At 41.0% G+C, this 21,281-nt stretch overlaps 1 protein-coding gene across 1 annotated transcript in view; it reads right to left on the bottom strand.

Annotated features, from left to right (window-relative positions):
• Window positions 1-5,263: 5,263 nt before the first annotated feature.
• The window catches only part of STMN2 (stathmin 2), a 41,260-nt gene continuing 25,242 nt past the window's right edge, over window positions 5,264-21,281 (bottom strand). The window contains exons 2-5 of the mRNA XM_036405717.2: window positions 21,061-21,156; window positions 20,254-20,426; window positions 8,986-9,177; window positions 5,264-6,624 (exon numbers count right to left, since the gene is read on the bottom strand). Coding sequence (XP_036261610.1) covers window positions 6,565-6,624; window positions 8,986-9,177; window positions 20,254-20,426; window positions 21,061-21,156 — 521 coding nt within the window. The 3' untranslated portion in view covers window positions 5,264-6,564. The remainder of the gene's footprint in view (window positions 6,625-8,985; window positions 9,178-20,253; window positions 20,427-21,060; window positions 21,157-21,281) is intronic.

The following is a 21,281-nucleotide window of genomic DNA, read 5'->3' as shown; positions in this document are numbered from 1 at the left end:
CACCGTCACACATATCATCATTTGCAAACATCCAAGTGCAAAAAGTGCAGAAAGGGATGTTCCACTTTCGTATGCTGTGAGCATCACCCTTTTTCAGCCTGTGTGAAATCTCTCTGAGGAGCAGTGAGGTTTTCCTGCTTCCATCCAGCACTCAGGAGAGCTGGTTCAGACTTGCTAGGAGCAGGAATCAGCCTCTAAGCTCCAGACTAAGGAACAGGTAATATCAACCTGTTTATTCATATGGCCACCTTATCCTTCAGGTTTTTTAAAATGTCTGCCAGTGCTGTATTTTTAAGGAGATGTAGCAAAAGCAATGAATTTTGCCCAAGGGAAAAGTGTTATCTTTTATATTTTATATAAACTCAAGCCCATATTTTAGGGTAAATATAGAACATCAGACTCCACACAGTAGGATTTCAGGATTCTGCAGAGGTTGAAAGGCTCTTCAAAATAAAATTTACCATCTGTAGTTGCCTATTAAATAATAAGAGATTGCCATCTTCTGGTCAGAAGCAGTTGTACATGGGGAAATTTAGCTTTTATGAATATGTAGAAATTATTATCTAAATAACTTACTGGAAAGCTGTGTCTTTTAAGAACTGTTTTGATAGGGTATTTTGATAGGGTGAACCTATTTTTCAAAGTTTGTTCAAAAATCCATTGTAACTATAATAGCTAAAAGAAATTTAAGTTGTAGCTTGGCTGTTTCCTCATATCACATTTGTCTAGGTTGTTTCTGGGATAATGCCTGGCATGTCTCCGTCAAGAGTAGCCCAGGATATCCCTTTTCTGTGACTCATTTCACCAAAGCCAAACTGCTACAGCAGGAAGACATTTTCCAGCAGCTACTTACTGCCATCCAAAAGGAGAGCACGGCATTATATTGTAGACTTGCCCTGAACCAGGACAACTTGAAGCAGGCAAATGCTTCCTTAAGTAAATTATCTATTATCTGCATTCCTATGGTCTTTGAATAGTAAAAGGAATCTCCATGAATCTCCCAGGAGGAAAACTAAAAGATCAGATGGCATCAGAGCTTCAGCACAGCACTGGAATTATGAATAGCTAGAGCACAGGCATTTTACTGCACACTGGAGAACCCCCTAATCCATGGATAATCCAAGCATATTCTGGTTCCTATTGCTCACAGAGCTATGGATCACACACACACACACACACACACACACACACACACACACACACACACACATATAATGTGGGCTGGATTTTAGGTTCCTCTGTCTTGTGCCCCAGTTCCAAGAATTGGTGTGGGGATGGAGAAAGAGTTCAGTGTTTTTCAAGGGAGACAGCTTCAACCTCTGCAGAATCCTGAAATGCTCTCTCCTTCACTGGGAGATGAAAACTACTTTTCAAATGTGAGATTTGTTTCACAGTCGTTTATCCCCTAATCTGCTGATAGTTCCTCGTGTAGCTTCTTTTGCCCTTCCCTGTACTTCAGACATTGCTTTTACAATTGTCTCAGTCTCTTTTCTGAGCTGGCTGCTGTGCACTGTGTTGCTTGCTAGACGTATTTGAAGTTTCAGTAATGCAGGAATTATCATAGTCAGGAGTGCTGACTGATGGTGGTGTTGCAATAATTGTAATTCTGGCTGCTCCATGCTCCACACAAAAATATCAGTCCTTACTTTGGACTTACAGCTATCTGTGGTCATTCCACTCCTGTTCCATAGGAGTTAAACCTGAAAATCTCTGGACTCAGGCTTCAGATTTCAAAACCATCATCTGCCTTATATAAAGCGTAAATTGTGCAGCAGATGGGATGGATATTCTTCAGAGGAAATCCTTGCAATCAATCCCTGGTGTATTCAGAGATGCTCCCCCTTGTAAACTCTGACCACTGCATGGCAGTATTGCACCAACATCAGTGTGTTACCAGCCCTGAGGCACGGGGAAAGTTGCCTAAAATTGTCCCAATATCCCCCTGGTAATATCCCCTCTGCTGAGTGAATGTCTCCTCTTCCCACCGCTGGAATATGCTCAGGACAGGGCATGTGGTGCAAGGTGGATGTGGGGCCTGCCTGTTCCTGTGCAATCCTTGCTTCTCTCCATCAAAACCTGATGGGAGGGTTTGATTTGACATGATGGTATCTGGCAACAGTGGGATGAGAAAGATGTTCATGCTGCCCTAACGTCTCACTCCTTCTAGGGGAGGGAAGTTCCTCTCTTCTCTGCATAGTTTAGGTGCTGGGAGTAAAACTCTCCTGTGCTGATCACAGAGCCCATCTCTCTGATAGGGCTGCTGGATGGCAGTCAGGCAGGCAGCTCTGAGTGTGTGTACAATGCTGCTGCACATCAGCCACATGTTTGGGGATTCTGGAGGGAGGGAATGGGCAGACAATGCTATTTGGCTATAGAAGGGTTAGCATTTTCTTCCAGTCATTCTAAAACAAAGCAACAAAAAACCCTCCATGGGACAAGAAGCATGATAACAAAGGGAGAGAAAAGGCATTGTTTTCAGGTTCTGAACTGGTGATGGATTTAAACCATACATCCAAACCTCCTGACTCTGGAAATATTTGGAGGTTGTAGCGGGGTTGGTCTCTTCTCCCAGCTAACAAGTGACTGTACAAGAGGAAATGGCCTAAAGTTGTGCCAAGGGAGGTTCAGATTGGATATTAGGAAGGAATTCTTCACAGAAGAGGTAATTAGATATTGGAATGGGCTACCCAGGGATGTGGTGGAGTCACCATCCTTGGATGTGTTTAAGGAAAGACTGGACATGTACACAGTGCTATGGTCTAGTTGACATGGGTGTTTTGTCATAGGTTGGACTAAATTGTCTTTTCCTACATAAATGATTCTGGACTGTGACTCTGATAGCAGGAAAAATTTCTTCAACATCAGGGTTATCAAGCACTGGAACAGAAGTGGTAGAGTTGCCATCCCTGAAGGTTTTTAAAAGATGTGGAGACGTGACACTTAGGGGTGTGGTTTAGTGGTGGAGTTGGAGTGCCAGGTTAATGATGCCAGGACCCAATGATCTTAAATGTCTCTTTCAACCTAAATGATTCTAGGATTCTATGAGTTGGTTTGACCATAGATTTTGTGGCTTTGGTAGGACCACGAGAAGTGTGACAGGTTTGAGCCATTCCTGTTTGATTACTCAGGCTGTCACCTCGTGGCAGCTTTGACACAACTGATGAGTTAACCAAGAGGAGATCTAACCTTAACCAGCCTGGAGTGGCAGTCCTTGGACCTGCAGAGGTCAGAGGCCAGAAGTGTCTCTCTAGATGTGCTGCACAGCTCTGCCCTGCTTCTGAGCCATCATAGAGCCCAGTGAAAGGAGGAAGCATCTGTGTGGTGCAATGCCAGCGCTCCAGCCTCCCTCCTGTCCTGTGGGAGGTCTCAGGCAGTCTGTGGGAAATGTTCTGCAGCTCAGCAGCAGCTACTCACAGCTCATGGCATGGACTTGGGCATCTACAGTTAATCAAAGAACAAGTCTAATTTTTTTGATCTAAAAGCCCTGAACCCAACCCAATGGTTGCCATTGAATTAAAAAAGCCCTGTCTTACCCAAATGGTAATACTTTAAAAGCAGGTGTTTTATACTTGTATTTTCTTACTTTTCAAGGAGATTCTTAATCTGTAGCTACACATGAAGAGAGACCCATGCCCACAATACTTTCTAGCTCCTCCCTGCTAGCACAAGCAGGGAGGAGCTAGAAAGGCAGTAGTAAAGCAAAATATAAGGAAATGTAAAGAAACAGGAGTAAAAGAAGGAAATGGCTATCTGCAGGTCTCCAGCTATTTCTTTTTGCTATTAGAGATTAAATAGGCAGTGTATTTGCAAACAGGCTTTCAAAGCATAGTTTTATATTAATAAAATGAATTGTAGACCCTCCACTGTTCAAAGAGCCAAATGAGCAGGAGCAGAGCATGGTTTGTGACCTGGGGCAGCAATGTTCCCACTGTCTGGTTCTTCACTCTTTTCCCTGGTGCAGCCTTGGTATCTGTTGAGAAGCACTTACCAGGCAAAGCACAGCTCTGTGGTGGAGTAAGAGTGTGCTGGAGACCATCCCAGTTGGCACTTTGGGTGTGGACACCCTTTTTGGAGAGGAAGAAAGTTGAACCCCATGGAAGTGATGCGGGTTGCCCTGCTTGGCTCACCAGCAGAGATTTGTTCTTGGCTTGTTCTCCGAGCAACCACAGCCAGGAAAAGGGCTTGAAGTACTTCCAGAATTTGTTAAATCAGTGGACAGGGAAAACTGTAAGTGGCTTGCCATTGGGAAATGAAAACAGAATCCACAATACCTCAAGCTAAGATCCTGGACCTTAAATTTAATTACAATAATGTCTTTTTTTTTTTTTTTTTTTTAACTGGGGCTTAAAGCAATATACAAACTTTATAGGCTTGGCAACATGGAAGTTCATGTCTTCCAGACTCAATGTCTGCTATCTGGCTCCCATGCCAGGTTTACTTCTGGAAATTTCATGAGAAAGATAAGTAATTTAGCTGCTTAACAAGCTGGAGTACTCATTTCATTCTGCGGTTCTGAGTTCACTGCACACAGAGTTGAGCTCACAGCCTTTCTCCACGTTCAACTTCTTTGTTTTGACTGCAGGCCAACTCTTGGCCCCAAAACAAAATAATCTGCTAAAATAAAAAGCTGACTGTTGCAGACCTGGAGCATAAAGTCCACTTCTCTAAAAAAGCAAGTAAATGATGCGACTTTGATGACTTCAAATAATTAGTTTAGTTTTCTACTAATCCTAGAGATAATTCTTTATCACTTGTCCAATTCAAAATAGGGTCTGATTCAATTTTACATCTCAGCTCTGTAGCTAAGCAGAAACCCAAGTGATTTTGTTCTTCAATTAATCCTGTAAATTAATGTTTTCCACCCTGGAAACCAGTGTATTAACACCCAGGATCTTGTTGTAGTTATTGAGGTACATACTCAGAGATAGATTATTTACTTTTCTTTCCCCAAATTCCATTTTTCCCCCAATGTTGAGTCAGGATTAAGGAGTGCATGTGCATGTGTATATAGCCAGTTCTTTTTTAATAAACTCAATGCTAGAGGTCACATTTATAGGCTCAGTTTATATGGTAACCTTTAAAAAAAGCCAGCCTAAGCACTGGAAAAGGCATAGCAGGAATTAGTCCCATATTAGCAGAGAAATAGGCTTGGTCTATTAATAATTGTTTTAGTCTCATTTCCATGTTTTTATGACTACATTAGGTTTTCCCCTTACATGGGCACATGCCGGAGACGTAATGGAGCCAGAGAAGAAACAAGCCCTTTTTCAGTTCACAGAACCCCAATTCTTTATTAATCACAGCTTGCTCACAATGACATACAGGAAAATAGCACTAATGAAGAGTAGAATATGCAGGCAGCAACCTCCAGGGGGGGTAGGGACAACTTCAAAACTGCAGCTATTTTGGGGATGATGTGTTGGGTTTGGTGATATTGTACTTGGCACAAGCACCCTGTCTAGTCATTCCTCCTGCTTCAGCCCTCTTAGTCCTAGATGTCTGTCCCTAGGTAGGATTGGCTAACACTGAAGAGTAAAGGTCATGATGAATGGAAGTCAGCAGTGTCATAAAAAAACAGTAACAACTGGCTCATGGGTTCCAGGTGAAATACTCAGTAGCCTCTTGTACTATTACGCATGTAATGTGGTAGCATCAGATAAGTATCATAGATCATGGCACCTACCAGATAAAGCCACTTGATGCTATCTATTAGTTGCTCCATCAATAAATTTTCAAGTGGTGAATTAAGCTCACTTTACAATTAGCATTAGTATGGCTGTTTGGCATAATCCAAAACTTGTCACAGCTTGATGGTTACAACGTGCCTCTTAAATTTGTCTCAAACTGATTTTGCTTGATTTCATTCTGCTGCACAGATGTTTTTGTTGCCTCTCACCTCAAAAAGCAGAAGCAACAAACACGCTGTGTAGCGATTCAACCTCAATTGTACAGCACAGTACAGAGCCCTGCAGCATAAGTTGCATTTGAAAAACCATTTTAAGAGCCTTTTGTCTTGGACAGCTGAACGTGAAGTCACAATACCTGTGATCTAGTCACTGTTTCAAGGAAGCTTATAGATGGCAAAGCAGTCTAGGTTATTAGGCAATGATTGGCCTCTAGCACCATAGAACTACTACTGACCTCATGGTGGGTTGGAATGAGAAGTCGCAGGGAATGGAATTAGACACGAGGTGCTTCAAATGAACAGACCCAGCAAATTCAACCGAGTGGAAATAGACAACATCAGAAGCCTGTTACAGGACATGTAAGATTATGAAATAACTTGCATAATGCAATAATTGTTTTTTTTAACAAAAATGTAAGTATTTACAAAATAAGATCCAAGTTTTTTAAACATCAAGCAAATCATTCTGCAAAGAGACCGCATTGATTTTGTCTTTATTTTTTTTTGTTTCTTTTTAAAGTTTTTTATTGAGTTCTTGTTTTTACCTTTTTTTTAAACCACGTCATACATTTCCCATACTTATATCGCATGATCCATAATAATATAGGCAGGGGGAGTTTACTAATGGTGGGGATGGGTCACATCCACCATTGCTGTTTTCAGCCAGACAGTTCCACCTGGAGCTCCTTGTTTCTACGGACCTCTGCAGCATGCCTCTCCTGGAAAACATCAAGAACAGAAAAATCAAATATTTTTCTCATTCCACCTGCCCAGGAAGGTTCATGCTGACAACCTGTTTAGTTCATGCATTAGATGCTTGTGCAAAACTTGTTTCACAGCACAACCATCTTTAAAAGAAGCAACATAGGAGAGGTGTCATCCACCAGATCAGCCTGAGGCAAATTTTGTGTTTACTTTCTACTCTTGCTCTGGAGCTCAGTCTTTTATCTGATATGGCCTTATAATCCTCAGTGCCTCACAGAGTTTCATTTAAAAGGGCCACATAGAGAGGTGCTGCTTGCAGCATAAATTGTGCCCCATGCTCACATTTGCCCTTTGAATTCCTGGATATTAAGCTAAATATAGGGAAGGATGAGTGTGGAATTAATTGCCTGCACATTGTATGTTAGTTACTCTGTTATCTGTAGCATTTAGGAACTGTAATAAAGATCCAAGAACTTAGTTTCAATGAGGGAAGTCAATCTGAACATCTCAATAATTTCCTTAGTCTGAACACTGAAGCTACCTGATCTCTTGAGTCTTTCTCTGCCTATGACAAAGAATATCACCTATTGCACTAACTTAATATGTAAATCAGTCCTTTAAAGATTTGTAATACTGAATGCTAAATTTTATAAGGGACTTCTTGCTTGGTGTTCCTATTAACTGCAGCATAAAAAAGTTATTTCTGCAGTAGCTTCTAGACACCAATACCTTGGGGAACCCACACCTCTGTGTAACTGTGGAAGACTTAGAACCAGAGACCTCACTTATTTTTCTGTATATTAAGAATTTTGATGTTGGCAAATTATGTTTGTTTTTGATGCCTTGGTGTTGACAAAATTGTATTTTTCAATTACCGGTCAGAGCAAATGTTTCCAAGAAAGTTACTGTCATCTTTCCTCAGAAGTCTTTCTTGGGTTTCATGTATATATGCTATCACATTCAGGGTTTAACAGTCTGCTAACATTAACCTAGGACAGAGAGATGCATCAGCTGTCCTTCCCACTTCCTTTTGGACCTTGAGAATAACTAATTTGCTTTTCCCTTTGTTTTCATAAGGTCTGGGTATGTGCCTGCAAATGAAGCTAATGCAAAAATGTCAAGCAATCTGAGTATAGCTTTTAAGCTCAAGAATTATCCTGTTTGTGTAGTTACTTGTGACATCATCCTTTGGATTCTGTTGTTTCTTTCCTACTCTCAAAGACTTTTGTCTGCATCACAGATGTAGAGGTGCTTATGAAGATCGCCTTGAAAACCTCTGAGAGCTATTTTCTTTATCCAAATTACTATTGAAATAGTGTATCAGAGTATATTAGAAAGTTCATTATTGAAACAAGTGGTCACTCATGCAGAACTAATTAATTTTTTCCCTAACACTTCTAAATCTTTATTTGCATGTTTCTCTCCCTTGTGTGGAAGGTTTTTTTTTGGAGAAGGACATCATCCTGCATCTAGGGTTTGTGATTCCCTGTTTCCTCTGGATGTACCAGAGGAATGATCTCCATAGGAAAATTTACTCCCTTCCTTGCAAGACTTGTGGAAAGACATACCTCTTTTGCTGTATATGAAAGATTTTTTTTTCATAATTTTTCATCTTTCTCCTCTGAGAAACCAAGAATTACAGACATAGGGCAGTTGTTTGATTTGATCAGTGACTTTTCTTAGAAGCTAAAATCTAAACACAAGTGACCTTTCATTTGTTCACAGAACTTCTTAAAAGCTAGAAAACCAACCTTTCCCTAGAGACAGTCCAGCAAAGGGCCATGAGGATTAAGGAGCATCTCTCAGTCTCTGCTATGAGGCAAGGCTGAGAGAGCTGGATTGTTCAGTTTGGAGACAGCTCAGGGGGATCTTACAAATATCTATAAATACCTGAATGAAGGGAACACAGAGCCAGGATCTTTCCAGTGGTGCCCCAGTGACATGATCAGGGGCAAAGGGCAAAGCCTAAAACCCATGAGGTTTCCTCTGAACATCAGGGAACACTTTGTCATTGTGAGGTGACCGAGCACGGGCATAGGTTGCCCAGAGTGGAATTGGAGTCCTCATTCTTGGAGATATTAAAAAGCCACCTGGACATGGCCCTGGGCAACTGGTTCTATGTGGCCCCCCTTGAGCCTGGAGTTGGATCAGATGATCTCCAGAGGGCCCTTCCAACCTCAGCCATCCTGTGATTGTGTGACTGTAGCACTTCAGTCCTTTTTTGAACTGAGTGGGGGTTTAGACAGGCATCAGTAGCTCTGACTTAAAAATAGCTCAAGTGTAGCAGCTGAGATAAGGACTATGCACAACATCTCTGCAAAATATTGATTAGCTTTCCCTCTCTAGTCTAAGGTGAGGAGTGATGGTGTGGTTACCTTCTCTTGGAGGCGTTCAATAAGAGCAGCTAAATTAGCTTCACGGTTTTCTTTGATCTGTTCCATTTTCAGTATCAGCTTTTCCTCTGCCATTTTGCTGAAGTTATTGTTCTCCTCCAAAGCTTTTTGAAGCACTTCTCGCTCATGTTCTCTCTTCTCTGCCAGATGTTTCAGCACCTGGGCCTCCTGGGACTGGAAACAGAGACACAGGCTGAGAAGAAATACTCCTGTGGAGCAAAGCATGTTGCCATGTTGCCAAGGAGCACGGTTCCTTGCCATAGGGCAACAATTCCCTGAGTGTGGAAACTGTGTAAAGTTTGCCGCCTTTTTTTAGAAGGTCACTTTGTGACTGAACCAGGTTAGCCTTAGGTTTAGAAGCACTGGCTGAATGTGGGGTACATGCCTGAGACAGCAGCAGAGACGTGTCCAAAGCTCTTCTGTTAACAAGAAATGCTGCTGTGCTGCTGCCCTGGCTCGCCTGCATTGCTGCAGTGCTTGCTCAACCTCTGACAGATGCAGTGTCTTAGCTACAGGCCTTTTATCTTTAGAGACAGGGACCTGGGGTTGAAGAAATGTACAGAGTAATTTCTGTGGAGATTACTGATGCAGGACAGGTGCAATTTTCACCCAGGCTGGACTGTTCTATAACGTGTTTGAATAGTTAATAACAGGTTTGGAAGTTCATTGACATGAAAGACAGGCAGCATCAATTCAGACAATGTTTCTTCCCATTACATTTATATTCAGATTAATCTCACTGATTAGGAAAAGAAAAAAAGTGTTTTATTGCATAGAAAATACCAAAAATTTTTAGTTAAAAGTTTTTACTTTTCAAGGAAGATGAAAACTGCAAGTAGGAATTAAACAGATGCAGTCTATGCTTAATATTGTGTTCTCCCTTGCAAACTCACTTCTCAGAAGCATAAGCTTTGTTATGTATATTCAATCAAATTTCTAACAGGAAACCACCAATCCTAGGAAAGAAGCCAAAAAGTTGCAGCATCATGCCCATTCTCCAGGCTAGTTGAAAAGGCAATTATTTGGAAAGGATGAACAACATCATATGCTTTTGGATAAAATATATGAGAAGCAGCATGAGAAGAAACAGAAAAACTTGAGAATGAAATAGGACACTGGGAGGCTAAATGTGTATTTCAGTGCTGATCCCAAGGCACTGTTGCCATTGTGATCCATAAAAATGAGTTAGTTTATGGCCTAAATTAAGGGTTTTAACCATTAATTACAATTTGTGGTAATGAAACCTTTTAAATTCTGTTGTGTGGCTTTAAATGGACTGAAAAAGGCTGCAATTCTTTTATATGAGCAAGACTTAGCTAGGAGAAAACAAATATTTTAATGAAAGTAAGATATGCATAGAACAAAATGCACTGGCAGGGCAAATAAAGGAGATTCTAGAAAAGGCTGCAAAGGCAAGGCAGAACATCTTGCAGCAAGATACTGGGGTAAAACACATCTGGCTTTGAAAGGCTGTAATGGCTTGCTTGAGATAGGACAGAGGCACTTCCATCCATTCTTTTCACTTAATGAGTTTCACCTCTGGCCTGGCTACAGGTACAAGCTCATTTCTCCATTTCCCAAACTGATTTCTGGAGCACCTGCTGGCAGGAATGGTCTCCTGGAAAGGCTGGTACCTCCCTGAGACTCTTCCTGCCTCCTCTCTCCCTTGCAGCATATGCTGAACAGAGTAATAGAGCAAGCATTTTTCATGTCTCTGACTCTGTTGTGCCAGATTAAAGATGTTGCAAATGGGAACAAAACCCCTCAGATAGATGAAGCCAAAAGCAGAGGGAATTTCACTGGTGGAAAATAGAAGAAGGATGAGCCAAAGACAAGTAGAGCTAGGCAAAGAAGGAATTTTGTAAACCAATTAAAAAATCATATAAGACCCATAAGTTTAATTAAAATATAAAAAAAAAATATAATAAAAGTAGTTTATTTTGAAACAAAATGTTTGATTTCAGGTACTTAGCATTTAATAGTTCTTAACCATAGGTTAATTTACTAAGTAAAAAAGTTATTTTGAGATCTGATGCAATGTAAACCTGAAATAATTAAATATTTTCATCTCTCTTTCCCACTTGTGGACAAACCTGAGTGGCCCAGTTTGACTAGTGCTTCTAAAGTTATTCTGCATTTTTTTGTTTAATTTACTACTCAACAGCAATCTCTCAAAAGTCTACTTTTGGAAAAGTTACAATCATTAAATTTTGTTTGCTGATATGAATTTTGTGAACCCTTTGCTTAAATGATCTAAAAGTAATGGATAATGTGGGAAGGCATTTATTTTCCTGTTGGGAGGCTGACTAGAAAAGACACCATTAGACTAATTTAATGTTATGTCCTTTCCCATGAAACATTTCAGAAGTGACTTGTTAATTTGAAAGGCTAACATTTCATAGTGTTTAAATATGCATGTATAATGTGTTATAAAATCAGACCTTTCCAGATTTGGAAAACAATTTTCAAGGACACAGCCATGCACTAATAAAAAGTAAGATTTGGACTATGCAGATAAGCATTTTTTAAAAGAGCATTTGCTTTCAATGGCGGCAGCAAAATGCCTTTGAGATTTTGAGGCACTTGCCCATTTTTCAAGATTTGTTTTCTTCATTCAAACCCTTTGCCTTCTGGAAAGACTTTTTATCATAAGTCCTGGAGAACACTGAAAAATTAGAGCTTCATATCAAAGTACGCATATTTCTGGATGCTGTGCTGGCAGACAGTACATTCAAAAGTAATTTGTCCTATAATTCATGATAATGAAGAAAATCCTTATCCTCTAATTCAGTATTTACTGGATGCAAATTGGGTTGGCACCAGAAAGAGACTGCATGAAAGCTGAACCAGGCCTCAGGAAGTGACTGTAAATCCCTAATGTGATTTTCCTTTACAATATGTCTTTAAAGGCACATTGTGATGAATTTTGAGACAGGAAAATCACTGGTACTGGTTCAAAATAAAGGAACCCCCCCCTCCCTGCCATGAAACATCCACAGGGTAAAATGTCATTCAGACTGATGTCCCTTCTCTAATGGCCTTGTACCCCAGCTGTCAGTCTGCCTGTTTCCCTGGTGCTCAGATCATTCTGAAATCCCCTTATGACAATTCTGGAAGGCGCCTGCTATGTGTTTGTACTGGATTGTCAAATTATTTTCTGTTTCCAGCCCATTTGGCAAAAGAACTTGGCCACCCTGTCTGTTCAAAGTCTACTACGCATCCAGAAATGGGTAAATGAATGACCATGGATACCCAGGGGAGCTGGGATTAATAGATTCCCTTTGTTGTTTGTTTTGGATTTTAAATGGCTGTGTTTGGACTCACACAGCTCCACAGTGATGCAAGATTCCAACAACCATAGGAGGTTTTCATTTTATTTTCGACACTGTTTGAAGTGCTGGAAAGGATATTTTCAAAATTTTTATAGTTATAACACAGTTGTATACTGCTTATGGTGTTTCTTATACAGATGTGGTGAGAAAATGAAAAAAAAAGGCTGTAAACAAGATGAAAGATAAAGAAGACTAATAAGGAGAGAAAAATATGAAATGGTAGAGCAAAAAAGCAATATTCAAGGGGAAATGTTCAGAACACTTCTTAAATATAACAAGGCATAACCAATGCAGCTCCAGCTGCAGCATCCAGTGTTACATAGAATCAAAGCATCATAGACTGTCTTGAACTGGAATGGACCTTAAAGATCATCCAGTTCTAACCCCCTGCTACAGGCAGGTACATCTTCCTCTAGACCAGGTTGTGCAAAGCCCCATCCAACCTCATCTGGGGCACTTTGAGGAATGGGGCACCCACAGCTTCTCTGAGCAACCTGTGTCACTGCCTCAGCCCTTGACATTAAAGAGCTTTCTCCTACCATCTAATCTAAATCTCTCCTCTTTTAGTTTAAAACCATTCTTCCTTGTTCTATCACTATCTGTGCTTGGAACAAATCACTTCCCCTCCATTTTACAAGCCTCCTTAAGGTACTAAAAGGCCACAAAATAATGTGGAGAAACAAAAATATTTATTTGTTAATAATTAAATGTGGAGGAATAAAAATACTGGAGAAAAGTCCTGGTACAAATACCTTTGCTCCAAGAAACATACTGATGTGCTAAAAGTGCAGGCAAACTCCTGTGATACTCATATCATATTTATTTAAAGGATTTTGTGCATCTTCAGTTTTCAGAGATGAGTGGTTCAAAAGGAAATCTACATCTGGTACCTAGATGGCTGGAGATAGATGCAGACTAAACACTCCATGAGCAAAATTAGTTATGGAAACTGGCTTTGGAGATATATTGTTTAATTACTACTCACATGAAGAAAATTCTCCTTATCTGAGTAAGAGGTGCTTTATTTTCTCACATCTATCTATCTTTGTTTGACAGATATATCCAAATATTGAAGTAATTAATGTGGAATTAAAATTAATCCTTTATTGCTCTTAAACAATAAATGGGTTCAGACAACTGTTTTTAAGCTGGAAATTTCAGCTTGAATGCATTCAACATCAGGTACCAGTACCTTTGGTTACTAGGGTGTTTTAGTGCTCCTCTTTCACAGCACATTTTATCACTGACTGTTTTTTTTGTTTTTTAACAAGGCAGTTGTTCAGAAGAAGCTGCAGTAATGTTTGTGTTCCTCAACACACTGTGTATCTAAGAGACACTGTTAAAGGACAGATTGTGGAGACAGGAGGAAAGGCTCCTACTGCAATGTAAATGCCAAGGTGAAGCCTTGGTATGGTGACTTGAAGTACTGATGTTTTCAGTGGAAGGAACTGAGGCTGGGATTTTTCCATGTAGAAGCATGGGAATGGTCTCAAATTAGACTTCTCTCAGAAATACCCATTTGGCAGGAGAGTCAGAGACATGTGATCTGTAACTATGGGTGAAGCTCTGCTTCTAGTGAAGCTAGATAATGAAAATTTTTGCTTAAATTTAGGTGGGGATTTCTTTTTTCAATTTATTTTTGTACAGTCTGCCAAACAACCTTTGGGATGTGGAGGAAAAAAACAAAGCCCATCCATGTTGTGATTCAAGAAAACTTTCTCTTCCTCAGCTGGCACAAAATTGCTTCTCTCATGGTTTGACCTGTGGGGGTGAACAAGGCATGCTGGGAGCATGCAAGAAGCACCACCTGAGCCTCTGCCCTCATGGTCTGCTGCAGTTTGAGGCCTGGCATTATAAAGTTAATGAGGATCAATGTCAAATTGTCTTACTGTCGTTCATTAGTGGCAGAGCCCATGGCAGAGTGGGCAGAGAATGTTTGCCAGCAGTGGGATGCATGCTCCTCGCTCAATGTGGTCTGAGACAGACCCTGGTGCCTAACACCAAATCCTCTCCTTGTTGGTAGCAAACATCTTCCTACAGGCCCATATTCCATAGGCTAACATGTGGTTTTGGATGAGTGTGGTGGTTTGACAGGAAATGTGTTTTTTGGGATGCTGTGTTTTGGGCCAATGGATATTCAGGCTTTAATATTGGCATTTAACCTGGCCATTGGGACATGGACACGCCTCTGAGAACACGGGGTTAAAAGCAGAGCTCTCCCCTGGGAGGGTCCTCTTGGGTTTCCAGCGGGAAAGAGTTCAGGTCTCTCCCTTGGCCCAGCTGCTGGCTGGGCAGGGGGAGGGGAAAGCCATGAGGCCGAGAGAGGTAGGCCTGAGCCCCGGGGTGGAAGGGTGGATTATTAACAAAATTACCCCTGGGAGGGGTGGAAGAGAGAGAGAGAGAGAGAGACACTGGGAGCCACCGGGCAGCCCCCCCTGAGAGACACAGAGAGAGAGAGAGAAAGAGAGAGCCGCTGCCTGGGACTGTAACCTTGAAGCTTCATAAACATGGGCCTGCGCCGGCAGCACGGCTGGGACGGAGAAGAAGGGGGGGGGTTCAGCCGGCCGCTTGTAGGAGCTTTTAACCCCTTTTTGGAGAATGAGAACTTTACAGAACACTGACCTTTCCTAGAAGATAGAGTGGAAGATGAGGAAGGAAATGGGCCAGTGTGAGAGAGGTCTGGGCGAGTGAGAGATAGTAGAAGAATAGAGAAGAATCCTAGTGAGAAGAGATGATGGAGTAGCTTTTGCTAGACTCCTTTTGTATAGCCATGGACAGAACCATGTTCCTTGTGATACAGAGACTGCATTCTAGGGGGAGGCAATGGCCTCAGAACCAAGAGGGTTCAGTGTTGATGCCCCTCGGCCCCAGGGGGTGAAAAAATATGGGGGGGACAGGTGTCCCAAAGGAGAGATTGTGAGGACAAGTGTCCCAAAGAGAGACTGTGCCTTTTTTGGATCGGGACAGAGCATCCTTAAAAGACAACCCTAGAAGCAGCTCTGGTCCGTGTTCAGTGGTGAGAGCACTGGACATGAAAGGAAGAGGTCACGATGGCAGATGTACTCCGGGCGGTGCCACGAGTGACACAGAAACACACGAGGCTTCAGCTGTGTTTCCAGGGGAAGCCCATGGTACAAGAAGGACTCCTCTCCTCTTGATGAACTGAGGATTGATTGTCTAAAAGGTGCTGCTGGACCGAGAGTTGGTGATTTGAAGAACAAATGTATTGTGTTGGAAATTTGGTGGGGGGAGGAGGAAATGCATTTGTGAGGTTTTCATTTTCACTGTGTGTGTGTGTGTTCCTTTTTATCTGTAGTTGTAGAGTAGTTAATAAAGTTCTGGTTCTTTTTTCCCTAAGTAGGAGCCTGCTTTGCTTATTCCTGGTCACATCTCACAGCAGAAACCAGGGAGAAGGTATCTTCATGGGGACACTGGCATTGTGCCAGCGTCAAACCATGACAATGAGGAACTGTGAAGTTTCTTGGAATTTTTGCTATCTTTGTTTACTTAGGAGTGAACCCCTGTGTATTGACACACTATGGTGTAAAGAAAAATGTGACAGAAACATCTGTTTCTGGTGCTGATTACACCTATTACTGGGACCTTTACATGGAAAAATGCTTCATGCTGTGTTACTTCTCCACAGAAGCACAGCTGAGGGCCAGCAGCAATAGAAAGGAAGATCAATAGGTGGGCAAGACAGGAGACATATGTCTTGGGCATTGCCTATCTTCATTCCCATTCTTCTCACCTTAAAATTTGGTAGGAAAGGGTAACAGAAATGAGATGGAAGGAGAAAGCTTGACTTTTGACAGGGAAGGAGCACATCCCTTCTCTGCCTGTCACCTGGAGCAGCAGTTCTGTAGGTATCATGCAATGTCCAGGGAGGAACATCTGTCCCCCAGCTCTGCTGCCTTCCCTGCCTTCCCCCAGCAGCCTCCTGTACAGAACACTAAACATGGGTGGAAAAGCAGAGATGGTAAAGAGTACCAAGAGCCCCCTCTGGGCAGGTGTGGGGCTGGCTCAAAGGGGCAATGAGTTGGATGCTGAAGCCCAGCGCTGAGTGTGGTCCTGAAGCTGGCAGAGATGCCCTGGGCTGGCTGCAGCTGTGGGGAGCACAATGAGCCTGGCCCAGGCTGGACAGCAGGCTTGTCTTGTGGCATTTCATTGCAACAGCATTAAAAATCCAGGAAGCTGGAAGTCTGTATCCAACAGCATGAAATTAAAAAAAATATGACTGTTTTCCTGCATTCTTCGTCACACTAAGCTCTAGGGATAAGCTTGATTCAGTTTCATCCCAATACAAAGCCATTAAAAGGATTTAATTACATACAATTTCTCATCTATAATCCACAGTCTAGAAGAAATGCACATCCCTTTAGTGTTTCCTTTTTATGCTACTAAGTAAATTGAACACAGGCAATAAAAACAAATAATTTGACATATGCCCCTTGAAGTTTCTACACCACTAATAATAACAGCTGAACATTCAAGGCCAATGGGTAAAAATTGATAAATGTTAAATATTCTGTAAGAAAAACTTCTGCTCCATACAATGTCACAGTGCTCTAATTTCTTTCTGATTATCCACCAAGGTAGAAAAATATAGCACACATATGCCAAAAAAAAAAAAAAGAAAAGATAATAATGACATGCTGTAAAGAGGATTCTATAAATGGAAGGACTAATCTGTAACTAGCTCAAATGGGCTTTGCTGTGTAATGCAAAAAATAAAAAATGCCTCAGGTGAAACTCTCTGAGAGGATGAGGTCAGGTAGAGAAAAAAAGGAGAGAAAAGGAAAGGAGTCCTGTAAAAGCTTACAAGGAAATAAACAAGAATGACAAACTGGAAAAAGCCTAAGCAGGAGACTGCTGAAGTGCATGTATTGCTCTAGATGGTCTCATGAGTTTGAATATTTATTAATGAACACTGCCTAATTAACAGAGCAGAACCTAATTCCTAAGCAGCGTAAAATTCGTTAGCAACTTGTTTTCTGAAAAGGCAATTCTCATCCTTTAGTTATACTTGATTGGAGTTAAAATTGTGCTGGAAGGACATGCCTGACAGCTTGGTACATAGATTGAAAAGTATGATAACAACAGCCATGCTGGCTTTTGGAAAAAGTCTGCCTGGTTTGTCTAGCAGCACAAAGTGGAAGAAGATGCTGAGGGAAACTCTAGATGAAGTGGGGCAAATCTCTCTAGCTTTCATCAGTCAGCAAGTTCCATATTTCCTGAGTCACAAGTTCCATTCACATAATAATTTCCTACAAGGTAGTGCTCTATAAATTTTGCTATTATATTTTTGAGCTAAATAACATTTTAATAACCTCTAAACAGTCTGTGATAACAAATACATCTTAAATAAACAATACATGAAAACATGATTCCTTTTTGAAATCTCTGTCTGATGATGTCTTTGAATGTTTTGTCCCCTCTGGATTGTGTGAAATAGAATATAATTGTTCCTATTCATCTTCTCATTACCATTCATGACTTTGTAGACTTATATTTTATCTTTCATCTGTTGTCTCTTTCCAAGCTGAAAAGTGGACTGTTTAATTTATCTTCTTATGGAAGATTTTCTGGTCCTCTAATTGCTTTTTCATCCTTCTCTGCACTATGCCTTTTTTGGGGCAAAAATGAAGTCAATAGTTAAGATGTGAGAACACCAGGTATTTTTAAACAGTGATGTAAAGAAACATTTTGCTCTATTCTTTGTTCCTTTCCCAGCCATTTCTGCTGCAATGCTAATGTGCAGGATCTTGTCTATTAAAATAACTCAGTTATATGTTCATTCAAAATGAATACAGTATCAAGGGGAAGAAATGGCAGGTGTCTGTATTGCTATCACCGATTACCAATCTATTGCATGATGAGTTTTTCTGTAGGAAGAAATGAACAGTAATGAAATCAATGGAATGAAATCTCTGAAACATTCAATTTGTAATTTCCACCAAGTATATGCATAATATCAGGCCTTTTATTGCTGTCATTTCATTCTGTGTCTGTATCTTTACTTGAGCATTTGCACTCAGCACACAGGAACTTTACAGACTGAGTTTTTGGGGAATATCATAACTTGGATGAGTGAGAGCTCACCCCTCTCAGCAGGTGCTAGTGCAAATGGAAATTCCTTGGATTTACAGTCATCACGTCTTACTGAAATGAATGCTCTGGCAGAAATATTTGTTTGAAAGAAGTGATAGTGCTAATGAGTGTGTGCTGGAACCACAGAATCATTGTTAGCAAGCCAGCAAAAATGACAAATGTAGCAACACTGCAGTTATCATCTAGATGAATTGTTCAAATTAGTGAGGTCCAGAATAGTCAGGTTTCACTGCAAATCCAAATTAAGTGCCAGGTTTTAAAGCCCTGTCAGTAATCCAGATCTACTGACTTCAGCAGAGACATAACAAACCACACCCCAGAGTAATCATTCCCTTGAGGTTCTTGACAAGTGACCCTGATCTGGTCTGACAGGAATAAAAGAGAATGGAACTGCTTTTCCTGGCTATCTGTGGCACAGATGCTGTACCTGAACTTCTGTATATGTTTTTGATGACATCAGGAAAAGTTGTGTTAACAGCAGTTTTAGCAAGAAATCACATTGTTTAAAAGAGAAATAAAAGGCTTAAGAGATATATAAGCTTGTTTCATTTTCAGAAACCCTCTGCAAGGACTCCATGGGCAGGTAGAAGGGGTTTCTAAGTTTCTAATGCCTATTTAACTGTGCAAGCTGATTTGCCATGAAATAACACTGATCTCCTGGGTGAAGGACACAGAAAGCACGAAGATCCTAAAGCTTCTGTGTCTCGCCTTTGTTTATCAGCAAAAAGAAACATGAATTAACCAGGACAATATATTGCCAATTTTAATTTTTCTGTGGTCATTGCAGCCAGTCATGACTTTTCTGAAATGGTGCAACACAGCACAAATGCTGTGTGTATATAGAACACTGATAATTTCCAGGCTAGCAATTCAGGCTGGCTATGATGAGTGCCTCATTGTCATCTTCTGACTTGTTTGATCTGGAGTTTGTCCTTTTCTCTTTGCAGAAAGTAAAAGGAAAAAGCAGCCTGATTTAGCTCTGACTTAGAGAAAAGGAAGACCTCTTCAACATATCAGTCATGATGAAAGGCAAATAAGCAGTTAATGGGTATTTCCATCTGCCTTTGTGCCAGCCTTTGTGAGAAAGGTGTAGCAACTCTTCCAAATGCCATGTGACAAACTTAGTGATTACGAAACAGAGCTTTACCATTGTGGGTAGGATCGTAAAGAGGGGAAGACATAGTCTGTGCAAAACCCTAGAAAGCCAATTTCCATCACTACTGAAACTGCTAGAAATGCCTCTTAGCATCTGTGCCATGCTAGTGTCTTCATTAAAGTGTGTGGGAATGATCCCAAATTCACTCTACTCAGGGTGTTCCTCTATATTGCATAAATAAGACATTTTAGCTGCCTTATGCAGACCCTGTGAATAATTTCCATGGATGCTACGAGGAGTCAAGATCTGGTAGCACCAAGAGCATCTGCTTGAATTGCAGATCTGCCTCTTAAACTCAGACACAATAACTCTGCTGGCTTTGAGCAAGTATTACAGATGCCCTGAATGAAGTATTAGTTATGCTCACATTGTAAGCAACTGCATTTGAGCCCACTTGGCCTCTGTCTGAAGTGAGGTCTATTTTGTAATGCATGCTTCCCCAGCACTGAGACCAGGGAGGCTTGCTTGCAAGCTGCTGAAGGACAATGAACTCATTCATTTCTATAAACATATAAATGATTTTTGTCCATGAAGGCTACCATGACTCAGTGATGGCAATGGAAAACACACAAACAGACAGGAAACTCAACTGCTATTCTGTACACTAAATCATGTCTGATTACTAGCATATTTTTTTTTAAGGAAAGGTACCTTTCTCCTCTCCTCTGCAGCCTCCAGCTTTTTCTGGATCTCCTCAAGAGAGAGTTCTTTCTTCTTTGGAGAAGCTAAAGTTCGTGGTGCTTCTGAGACTGGAGATGGCGGCTTTAGGATCAGTTCAAAGGCCTGGCCTGAGGCACGTTTGTTGATTTGTTTCACTTCCATGTCTGCACAATAAGGTGGGAAATTGTAAGTCCTTAATATACCAGCAGTATTCAGGAGAGAAGCAGCACTGATATCAGAGTAGGATCAGAAGCACAGACAAATGATTTAGCATCTTTGCCTTGGGCATTTTAAATGCAATGGCAGATTATGGGCTGAAAACTGTTCTCAGGAGTACATTCCATTTTATTTGTAATTGCTTAATTATACCTTAATCTCATAAAGATAAAAAAAAATTACAGCAATTTTGGATGCTTATTAGGGTTCTGTGCCATTTCACACCCCCTGAAAGCAATGCCCAAGCTGGTTAATTTTTTAGGCATCCTTTCATCTTTTCTTCACTTTCTTGGGAATTATGCCAGCTATGAAGAACTGTAATTCGCAAATGGGGAGTAGGGAAAGAACAGCTCAGTATGAGAGGACTAACATTAAAAGTTTAGTCAGCTCCTATTAGGAGCAATATCCAGCATCATGGGTACTGCACACTCCATAGAAAGTATAGCCCAAACCAGCAATTAAACTGTTAAATCAGCAAAATATTCACCAACTAACACTATGGACTAGGAGGACAATTGAGTAGTTTTCCAGAACTAGCACATTTTCTGGCCTGCAGGATGATTTCCAGTAAACATCACTCACCATCATATTTGTAGATGTTCATGTTGCGAGGTTCCGGGTAAAAACAGGAGCAGATCAGCGAGAGCATGGACAGCTCCTTCATCTTTTCCTTGTAAGCTGAAAGGAGAGATCTCATTAGCATGCTTCATTTCCCCAGCTCCTCCTCTGTGAATCCTGAGCTGAGATGAGTGGCTGGGGACCAGAAAGCCTACTCCATCACCCACCTGGCAGATTTCTCTAGA

The sequence above is a fragment of the Molothrus ater genome, chromosome 1 (assembly GCF_012460135.2).
Source record: "Molothrus ater isolate BHLD 08-10-18 breed brown headed cowbird chromosome 1, BPBGC_Mater_1.1, whole genome shotgun sequence".
NCBI lineage: Eukaryota > Metazoa > Chordata > Aves > Passeriformes > Icteridae > Molothrus > Molothrus ater.
The sequence above is the reverse complement of the archived record's forward strand: the minus strand, read 5'-3'. Positions and strand labels throughout refer to the sequence as shown.